The sequence below is a fragment of the Dreissena polymorpha genome, chromosome 5 (assembly GCF_020536995.1).
Source record: "Dreissena polymorpha isolate Duluth1 chromosome 5, UMN_Dpol_1.0, whole genome shotgun sequence".
In the NCBI taxonomy this organism is placed as follows: Eukaryota; Metazoa; Mollusca; class Bivalvia; order Myida; family Dreissenidae; genus Dreissena; species Dreissena polymorpha.
In genome coordinates, this window is record NC_068359.1 from 101,157,050 (window position 1) to 101,168,536 (window position 11,487).

Genomic DNA, 11,487 nt, shown 5'->3' on the forward strand with positions numbered 1-11,487 from the left:
GTAAGTAAACAACACATTTGTGGAGGGGTTTCCTTCAATAACTTTTATTCCGACGTCAACGATCTGGAAACAAAAAACCGATGGAAGCACAAACACCGTAGAGCCGAAAGGGCGCATTTAAACCAACTATAGAAATAAAATGGCTTACCGGACGCAAGTACACGTTACTCTTTGTCAAAAATCACGTAAACGACGCCATTTTGTAAGTCAGTTCCATCTAACCACACTTAAACAAAGTCAGCCCCTGTCTACGCAGGTCATGTGTATTAACTCGTTGCTATATACTGGTTCATATGATCAAACATGTAGATGTTACCCAAAAATGAAAATTTCTTCTGTTTTTAAAACGGACAAATCTTGGACAATTCAAATAGTACGTAAATGATTAAAGAATTTTGGAACCATCACAGAAACACATATTTGGCGAAGATGTAAGTAGGAAAGTGATGTTACAATATAGTAATATGTATTGTTTAATTACATGTGTAAGTTAATAGCACTTGTATAATTTATTAAAGTATACTTTGTGAATTGTGAACTTGTAATAATATCAGGTTTTAAAAATTATCGACTAACGTTTATACTCTACAATACAAATCACGTGTTTTAATTCTAATAAATATATATAACAATTACAATAACACTGCATAATGGATACACACATGTCATAAGATAATACAACCTCTCTTGCACGTTGTCAAGATCTCAAAACAAACGCGGGTATTTCGTTATCATGTGATGTTTGCATAGTCATCATATGGCAACTCGGCGGGAAATGTGCAGTCGTGGTGCGTTTCCAATTTTAGCAAATCGCAGTTGAAAACATCGCAGCACGATTGCCCCGTAATATTGATGTGCGTTTTGACAAAAAATTCGCCACGACCACCTGTGAGGGGGGCACCATACTCGTAGTAGACGACAATACTGAAAATTTTGCATAAACAAGTTCGTTGTCCGAACTCTTAAAAATATAGACGACGTCGAAGGTGAAGATACATTATATGCGTTCGTAAAAGTCCTACGTTGATATGGCGAACGCTTCAAGTAAGTATAAGAAAGATACAGATTACATCAATGTAGAGAGCAGACGCTTGAGGCATACACAGAGCCGCGTTCTGGGGAAAACCGGGCTTGATGCATGTGGTAAAGGTGTCACCCCAGATGCTTAGTCAGACTTGCCGAAAGCTGCTAGAAGGAGTATGAAGATGTATATGACGTCGATATAGAGAATGAGCGCCCCAAACACGTACTCCTCCGGGTTCATCTCGAGTCTCTTGCCGCCGACTATCTGCTGAGTGTCAATCACCAGCACCTGTAGAACAGGAACAAAACTAGGATCGTTACTGGTTCCAACTGTCCTATTTGCTTTAGGGCCTGGTTGGTCAAAACCAATGGACAATTGAGCAAACAGCCGTTCATTTTTGGATCAAGTGTTTGTATGCGAATTAATTGTTAACCGTTAAATATTTCTCTGAATTGTAAAACAAAAATTGCATGCTCGAATAATTTGGATGTTTGTAAAATAGTGGTGCTTTTAAAATAAATTTCATTTGGATCTGAATTTTACATATTGCAACCTTAACTGGCCTTTAAATTGTTTAGCAAACGTTCCAGATGCATATTAAAAAAAAGAGCAAGCATTTCTTAATTATTTAAATAAGTAAAACGAATCATCTATTTGTTTTACCTTATATAAACTGTCACTGTGAACACTATGGTTCACATTACTATGATTTTAAGACCATGTTGTTATGCGTTGTCCCCGCATTATCACATGCAGATATAATATCATTGCATATTGTTTAACAGCTTCATATTTGGTTATAGGAACATTAGTCAACCTATAAGTAGAACCTTGTTCGTAGGATTGATCGATCAAAAGGATATAGATTACACACAAAAATCCTACACATGTTATGTTTTAGTTAAGGAAAGGAGTTCGTGATTCATAACCCATATATATTTATCCCCCCAAAATTTGAGGACAGAAAATAACTTTTTCCATATTCAGTAATGTATAGACCCGAAACTAATTTATGATATTCTTATTGACGAGATTTAAAACATGTTTGTAACTGGCCACGGCTTTTCTAACATAATTCACTTACTAGTGACATGACCAGGGTAAAAGCTCCCCCATATACTGCGTCCAGTACCTAGAAATAACCAGTAACGCATGTTAAATGTGCCAATAATATATATGCACGCTTATTAATATCAATGAACAATTTATCATTTGTATAATTTATGTAATGATCATAAATATAAAGTATACGCTAATCACCTTTCCAAATAAATATTTACAATCATTTAATAAACATTAAGTTTGCAAACATTTCATTAAACCGTAAATACGATTTAATTACGAAAACGACACTAGTAAATGTACTATTTATAATTATATATATATATATATATATATATAATTATATATATATATATATATATATATATATATATATATATATATATATATAAATATATATATATGAGACGCGCTATGGGAAAACCGGGCTTAATGCATGTGCGTAAAAAGTTGTCCCAGATTAGCCTGTGCTGATCGCAAAGGCTATTCAGGGACGACACTTACCGCTTTAATGGTATTTTTCGTATATAGAAAAACCAGATTAGGCTTAAAGTGTCTTCCCTGATTAGTATGTGCGAACTGCACACGCTTATCTGGGACGAAACTTTACGCACATGCATTAAGCCCAGTTTTCCCAGAACGAGGCTCATACACATGTACATTACCCGTCCGTTCACCATGCCGAACCGCAACACCAAGCAGGCGATGGCGAAGTAGAGAAGAACAAGACAGACACAAAATATGAGACTGCTGCACAACGTGAAGTCAATCTGTAAAAGGAAAACGTATTGGTCAGCTTTGGTACTCAGTAAAGGTACTGGTCTTGAACTAGCGTCAATTGATCTGAACAATGTTTGCTATTAACGGTAGGAACGCCGTAAACGAATAGATATGGTGAATACAATATGAGGACTTTAACAATTTATAAGGAATCTGAAATAAACATGCCCTACAATTTTGAGACCGAGTATTAATATTTTCAAAGAATCCAAAACTTTGAAGTCGTGATGGTTATGGCCAGCTTTTAATAGTCTTCTTATATTAAGATTGTCCCAATATATCGGCTCATTGCGGTTACTGTATGACCTCTAAGTGGAACGATGTGACACTTTACTTCTTCAATATGATACGTTATAATAAACCTAATTTTGAAAAAAAAAGGGACTGATGCACACTTCCCGAATTTGCATAAACTTAGATATAGTCCACAGAAAAAAATATTGTTAACAAAAACAAGTAAAATGCCACCAAATGACGTCTTCGTCTACAAAAATTATGAGGGAAACCCTCATTCCACCATTGTGAGAGGGGGAATACCCACTCCCCTACCCTCCCCCATCTCGGCGCTTCGCCAATGCAATTGCGTAAAGAGCCGTCCAAGATTAGCCTGTGCAATTTGCATAGGCTAATCAGGGACGACACTTTCCGCCTAAACTGGATTATCGTCATGAAGACACTTCATTGGACGATATTTAACGTTCATGCATTCGGCCCAGTTTTTCCCAGAACGAGGCTCTAATGTATGCTGTTTTTTAATGTAGCTGAAAGCCGCCCCTCGGTGACTGACCTTTGTCTGGATAGAGAACAGCGTGATTGACAGACATATGGCAGCTGTCATGGCGGCCGCAACAATCACGCTGTCCGTGGTGAAGAAGCTGAAACGTATCTAGCATGTAGACTGATGGAACCACATATATATGATTATTTATTCATTTATATTTGTATATAACATATTTTAGTCATTAAATTATGGTTATTTATCAATGTTTTGTATTAATTTATGATACCAGGATTATATCTATTTACTTATTTATTTATTTGTAAATTTTATCTATTTGATAAAAAATATATATTGAAACATGCGAAGTCTTTATTAAGATTTTAAAAAATAGTTAGGTCCTGCAGATACTTAGCCGCTATTTATATAAACACGAGTTCTTTTTACATTAATATTTTGGTTGTGTGCACATTAAATGTATTTGTTTTATTTTCTACAAATATTTAGAAAAAAATAATTTCACCCGTGTGTGAACATTCTTTATAGTAAAATTTTCGAACTTGAACACGCTCAGCATTCGTTTCAAAATCAAGAAACGTGATGATATAGCAAAATGCATTCAACTCACCTGCTTAGTGTGGCCGCCATGTATGTAAACGCCAGGGTCTGAAATTAGGGATATACACATTCCATGAGTCTTCATCTTACGAAATGGATGTGATTGGACTTAGGATTTGTGACAGGCGAGTTGATCGCGATTTGCCGCATGTCGCACCAAACGCTTCCAATAAATTTAACGGTTTGCTTGGCGGATAGTTATCATCATGTCACTCAATATTCGTCCAATGTCAAAAGTCTTTCAATAGTGATGCAAAACAGAACAAACAATTAAAGACCAGTATTAACCGCTTTCCATTTTCAACTGGCATGTAAATTGTTTCGTTCATTATGGAGCCCATTTGATATTTTGTTTGACAAAGGAATTTAAGGCGCTGAAAAAAACATGAAAAAACGTATACATGTACTTACAAAAACACCTAGGAGTATGAGGTTCCAAGGGTGCTTCCGCCTGTAAACATAACAATTTGCGTGTATATTTGTATGATTAAAGTAACAAGAACGGGTGAGGAATTGTAATTATTTATTTCACTTTATGTTTATCTTTTGCAGACAGCTAAGGAATAGTATAAGAAATTAAAACAAAACCGGTAATAATAATGAAAGCTGTTTAGTTACATCAATAATAACGATACCCGTAAGTGTCTTTAATGAAAAAGATGAGAAGAAACACGAGGAAGAGCACTCCACTGAAATGCAAACAGAGAAGCGATGGAATCAAACATTGAACAACTGATTATCTGTTATGCAGAATTTTTAAAAGAATCTGATTTGAAATTCGGCAAAGGATAATCATTTATGCCTAGTGGACTCTCCCATCCTTCTAAATTGGAACAAATTATTTCCAAAATTAGGGATGTCTAGTATATTTATTTCTATATTTAGAATATTTCTTACAGAAATTCCTTTAAGCAAACAGCGTAGACCCTGATGAGAAGCCGCATCATGCAGCGTCTCATCTGGGTCTACGCTGTTTGCCAAGGCCTTTTTTTCTAGACGCAAGGCATAAATGGGTTTAAGCTTGTAAAACATAAATCAACTAGTATGTTCATAATTTATTTGCAGCGTAAAATGCTCTAAAATGGTACTCTTTTTTTAACAATGATTTTAGTAAAAGCATTCACAACAATAATGTTCTCGTTTAACTTACAAAGACGAATAGAAAAACGCTGGGTTCTTTCGAACAAACGTCGATATCGGCTGCCTGCAATATCAAGTACAATTGTGTCTTGTTCTGAGAAAACTGGGCTTAATGCATGTGCGTAAAGTGTCATCCCAGATTAGCCTGTTCAGTCCACACAGGCTATTCAGGGACGACACTTTCCGCCTAAACTTGATTTTCGGTAAGGAGGGTCTTCCTTGAAACTAAAAATACCATAAAAGCGGAAAGTGTCGTCACTTTGCGCACATGAAATAAGCCCAGTTTTCTCAGAACGCGGCTCATTTTATGCCATAAATGATACGCCAAATGCGGTCAACGTAGCTCCGAACCATCCTAAGCAATTGCATAGCCTGGTCAGGTGCTATGCTAACCGCTAATGATACTTGAAATATTACGTGACTTTATAGCGGACAGGTTAGCTCCTGAACTGACAGCGTGACAGCGGTTTACGTGATTTTGATGAGAGAAATGTCAGTGTAAGAACATTTTTAATTTATACTTCACGACAAAATTTCAGCTTTCCAGAATTGTTATCAACATGTTTATTGCTAAAAGAAAATGCTTGTTTCAAAATTTTATTGTAGGGAAAATAAGATCATACGCACTTCAGTTTTGTAAGATGTGTTACCAATCATTCGGCTTGAACAACTATAACAGCATTTATAAGCATATAAAAGGTGATTCAAACCAAGCACACTATATCTAATCACGCCATAAAATATGATACATAATATCTAAATATTACAGTTCACTTTGCGGAAACAGTAATTGTTTCCAAAGTTATATACTTACACAAGTGTAAAGACCATGACTATGGCAAACGTGAACATGAGCATTGCAAACAGCAACAGATACACCTGCAATATTGCAACATTTGCGTTTAACCCATTTATGCCTAGTGGATTCTCCCATCCTTCAAAATTGATTAATTTATTTCCATAATTAGGGATGTCTAGTATATTTATTTCTATATTTAGAATATTTCTTACAGAAATTCCTTTAAGCAAACAGCGCATACCCTGATGAGGTCTCATCTGGGTCTACGCTGTTTGCCAAGGCATTTTTTATAGACGCTAGACATAAATGGTTTAATTGAATTGTTAAAGAAACCATTTAATAACATTGGTCATAATAACACACAAACACACACAGACGGATTTATCATGATGAGTATAAAAATAAGAAGTTGTCAAGACATTAAATGAAGATTTCTTTTAATAATAATAATGAGCGTATTGATATCATATGAATATAAAGAATGTGAAACTTCAGCTGCACAATCAAGTAGTCTAGCTAATGCATGAGACGATAAATACCATAAATGCGAATTGCCGTTTAATGTTACTTTTATAAAAGGATACATTCGCAGGAATCAATGCCCTATTTTTTACACCTATATTCGCAGGTCACATTATTGCCCTATTAAATAAAAAGCAATTCTCGCAAGACACAATATTGCTATTATTAAAAATGGATATTGATATTGAACCTGGGTCCCCCAGGTTAGAAGCACGTGTACCAACCACTGCGCTAACCGGTCAGCCCCACCGACAGCATTCATTTTGAGACTATCTTGGCTTTATATACATATGCTACATGTTAGCGCAGATTTTACTTTAATTCAATTACTATATTTAACCTGCTGTATTGACTTTTGATGCTGACAGCGGATTACTATAAACATGTTGACCTCACGTTTGCATGGATATTTTTACATGTAAAATATACCCGAATGTCTACTCACCCTGCGTATAAATCCTCTACGGACAGCAGCGTCAGAGAAGCTGTTTGTATTGAACTGTTCTTCGACATCGACTCGGTTGTTTCCCAGTCCGAAGACGGGCGATTGAGGTGCCGGAACCGGAAGCGGCGATGTGGGTGGCGGATATGACGGCGGAGGTGGATACGCGGGATCGCTGATAGACGACGAAACTTTACCTGCAATGTAACAATGATACTCATTTGAAATTTTCAGCTGTTTCCGTTCAAGGCCTTTTCAACAGAATTAGATTAACGTCACATTAATTTTCCGTAAATATATGGTCAGTTTTAGAATTTAAATAAAAAATATATCTGTTTAAGCTCAATTTGTCTTTGTAGCTCAGATGCAATTAAAAGAACCCGGGTAACGGATAAAAACTATACTAACTAGTACTCGGCCATACTCTTGGGTATTTAAAAAGAAATAATTTCAGCAGTACCCAAGCCGAAAATGGCAAATCAAGCCTATTTTGAAGTAAAAGCAGACGTTAGTCGTCCTTAGATAATGTGGGTACATAACAGTATGGCACATCTCTATGTACTTACCCTCGGGCGGGTACAGGGAGTTATACTGAGGGGGCTCGGGCTTGGATGCATCCGAAGCGTTAAACATTCTTTCTGTGCTGGGTTAGGAAAACTGGTAGCGGTTTTGTAGCTGCAAAAGGATTAAAACGAGTTACAAAACATATACAAATCCATGTCATTATAAGTTCGAACGTATTCAACAAAGTAAGTAATTTAAAATAGACTAAACACTGATCCTTAATATATTTTTTTCTTTTCCTTGATATCGGATAACTATTAAATGCATACTACTTCAATAAACATGGACATGGTCAGTTTTTCAAACTGAAGATTTACAAACACAACAACTAGAGACGGGTTACTACGATGGTATAGATCATTCACATAAAGCCCAATATACGTTACATGTACGCACATTCGAGAATTTATGGCAAGCGAAATGCACATTAATTCCTTAAACCACGGTTTAACAGTTAACTATATAGTTAAGAGACTTTAAACCCGGGTTCAAAGTGCCATTTGCACATTAATTCCTTAAACCCGGGTTCAATACTTTGAACCGCGGTTCAAAGTCTCTTAACTATAAACATGTAGTTAAGAAACGACCAATGAAATCGTGAAATTTGCCTTCTAATTGTGGTTTAAGCTCCGCTGATTGGTTGCCTCTGAATTATGTAGATAAGAGATTTTTATCTATCTTTAGACACACTTTGAACCGCGGTTCAAACTCTTGAACTCGGGTTTAAGGAATAAATGTGCAAACGGCACTTTGAACTCGGGTTCAAAGTCTCTTAACCCTATAGTTAACTGTTAAATAATTAATGTGCATTTCGCGCGTCTTAACTCCAGTTTAAGAGTTTGAACCGCAGTTTAAGACTTTGATCCGCAGTTCAAAGTCTCTTAACCCTATAGTTAAGAGAGGAATTAATGTGCAAACGGCACTTTGAACTCGGGTTCAATGTTTCTTAACTATATAATTAACTGTAAAATAATTAATGTGCATACCGCGCCTCTTAACCGCAGTTTAAGACTTTGAACCGCAGTTCAAAGTCTCTTAACCCTATAGTTAAGAGATGACCAATGAAGTCGCAGCATTTATCTTCTAATTGTGGTTTAAGCTCCGCTGATTGGTTGTCTCAGATAGCAGATTTGTATCTATTTTTAGACACACTTTGAACCGCGGTTCAAAGTCTTGAACCCGAGTTTAAGAAAATAATGAGCAAACGGCACTTTGAACCCGGGTTCAAAGTCTCTTAACTATATAGTTAACTGTTAAACCGTGGTTTAAGGAATTAATGTGCATTTCGCTTGCCATAAAGAATTCATATAGCCTTCTTGTCAGGAGCTACCCTGTCATCTAATGAGATTACGAGACCTAGCGTGACTTTATGGCCGACAAGGTAGCTCATAATTAGACTGGTCCTAGATGCGCTGACCGAATCTGACATAAGGTCCATTTTCGCATGACACTGATCATATATCGAACATACCATTTGAACCATAGAGCTGGCCTGAACGTACACACTAAACAGGTGCAGGGTATAAACTTCAAAATCACTACTACGTATACCAGAGGAATTAATAATATATCCACCAAATTATGCATTAATGTACAGAAAACAAGACTATCGTCACAGCGAATCTATTAGAAGTATGAACTTTCGATAAACACCTTTATTTAAATATTTACATAACCTGATGTACCTGGTTAATTAACTGTGTTAACTGGTTTACGCACAATATATTTCAAAATGAATGCATATCACTACACCTGCTTGTATAACGATATACGATAAATATAAAATATAATGGCATCTTACGCTTTGTTTTGGAAGGTATAACCTTGCTGTATGGTAATATACTTTGTCAAAGATCGCGCTATTGGCTATTTTTTTTGCTATGTTAAAAAAGAAACAAAATAGCACTCCTGATGATTCTATTTACCCGTCATATGGCAAGTGAAATATTTGAGTGTTTCAACTTACACATAAATCAATTGTATAAATGGACAGAAAACATGATCCATGACCAAGCATATGTATCAAAATATATAGAACTTTCATTTGAATCAGAATAGGTATCACATAAGATGTATGATCTAGAGGTCGCCTTGACTGAGAATGGGTATCACATAAGAGGTATGAGCTATAGGTCGCATTGACTGAGAATGAGTATCACATCAGAGGTATGAGCTAGAGGTTGCCTTGACTGAGAATGGGTATCACATCAGAAGTATGAGCTAGAGGTCGCCTTGACTGAGAATGGGTATCACGTAAGAGGTATGAGCTAGAGGTCGCATTGACTGAGAATGAGTATCACATCAGAGGTATGATCTAGAGGTTGCCTTGACTGAGAATGGGTATCACATCAGAAGTATGAGCTAGAGGTCGCCTTGGCTGAGAATGGATATCACGTAAGAGGTATGAGCTAGAGGTCGCCTTGACTGAGAATGAGTATCACATCAGAGGTATGAGCTAGAGGTCGCCTTGACTGAGAATGTGTATCACATAAGAGGTATGTGCTAGAGGTCGGATTGACTGAGAATGAGTATCACATCAGAGGTATGAGCTAGAGGTCGCCTTGACTGCGAATTGGTATGACATTAGAGGTATGAGGTAGAGGTCGCATTGACTGAGAATGGGTATCACATTAAAGGTTTGAGGTAGAGGTCGCATTGACTGAGAATGGGTATCACATTAGAAATATGAGCTAGAGGTCACATTGACTGAGAATGGGTATTATATTGGAGTTAGTAGCTAGAGGTCGCCTTGACTGAGAATGGGTATCACATTAGAGGTATGAGCTATAGGACGCCTTGACTGAGAATGGGAATCACATAAGAGGTATGAGGTAGAGGTCGCCTTGACTGAGAATGGGTATCACATTAGAGGTATAAGCTATAGGCCGCATTGACTGAGAATGGGTATCACATCAGAGGTATGAGTTATAGGTCGCCTTGACTGAGAATGGATATCACATTAGAGGTATGAGGTAGAGGTCGCCTTGACTGAGAATGGGTATCACATAAGAGGTATGAGCTAGCGGTCGCCTTGACTGAGAATGGGTATCACATCAGAGGTATGAGGTAGAGGTCGCCTTGACTGAGAATGGGTATCACATTAGAGGTTTGAGCTAGAGGTCGCCTTTACTGAGAATGGGTATTAAATAAGAGGTACGAGCTATAGGTCGCCTTGACCGAGAGTGGGTAACGAATCAGAGGTATGAGCTATACGTCGAATTGACTGAGAATGGGTATCACATCAGAGGTGTGGGCTAGATATATTGCCTTGACTGAGAATGGGCATCACATTAACGGTATGAGCTAGAGGTCGCCTTGACTGACAATGGGTATCACATAAGAGGTATGAGCTAGATATCGCCTTGACTGAGGATGGGTATCACATAAGAGGTGTGAGCTAGAGGTCACCTTGACTGAGATTGGGTATCACATATGAGGTATGAGCTAAAGGTCGCCTTGAATGAGAATGGATATCACATTAGAAGTATGAGCTAGAGGTCGCCTTGACTGAGAATGGGTATCACATCAGAGGTATGAGCTAGAGGTCGCATTGACTGAGAATGGATATCACATTAGAGGTATAAGCTATAGGCCGCATTGACTGAGAATGGGTATCACATAAGAGGTGTGAGCTAGAGGTCGCCTTGACTGAGAATGGGTATTACATTAGAGGTATGAACTATAGGTCGCCTTTGACTGAGAGTGGGTATCGAGTTAGAGGTATGAGCTAGAGGTCGCCTTGACTGAGAATGGGTATCACATCAGAGGTATGAGCTATAGGTCGCCTTGAGTGAGAAAGGGTATCACATTAACGGTAT

The 11,487-nt window shown here is 37.3% G+C and overlaps 1 protein-coding gene across 1 annotated transcript in view; it reads right to left on the minus strand.

The window, feature by feature from the left end:
* LOC127882213 (protein lifeguard 2-like) overlaps positions 1-11,487 on the minus strand; it is a 12,846-nt gene continuing 1,359 nt past the window's right edge. The window contains exons 2-12 of the mRNA XM_052430725.1: positions 7,672-7,780; positions 7,109-7,302; positions 6,157-6,221; positions 5,353-5,406; positions 4,838-4,891; positions 4,614-4,653; positions 4,213-4,250; positions 3,654-3,741; positions 2,752-2,856; positions 2,109-2,156; positions 1-1,312 (exon numbers count right to left, since the gene is read on the minus strand). Coding sequence (XP_052286685.1) covers positions 1,166-1,312; positions 2,109-2,156; positions 2,752-2,856; positions 3,654-3,741; positions 4,213-4,250; positions 4,614-4,653; positions 4,838-4,891; positions 5,353-5,406; positions 6,157-6,221; positions 7,109-7,302; positions 7,672-7,738 — 900 coding nt within the window. The 5' untranslated portion in view covers positions 7,739-7,780 and the 3' untranslated portion in view covers positions 1-1,165. The remainder of the gene's footprint in view (positions 1,313-2,108; positions 2,157-2,751; positions 2,857-3,653; positions 3,742-4,212; positions 4,251-4,613; positions 4,654-4,837; positions 4,892-5,352; positions 5,407-6,156; positions 6,222-7,108; positions 7,303-7,671; positions 7,781-11,487) is intronic.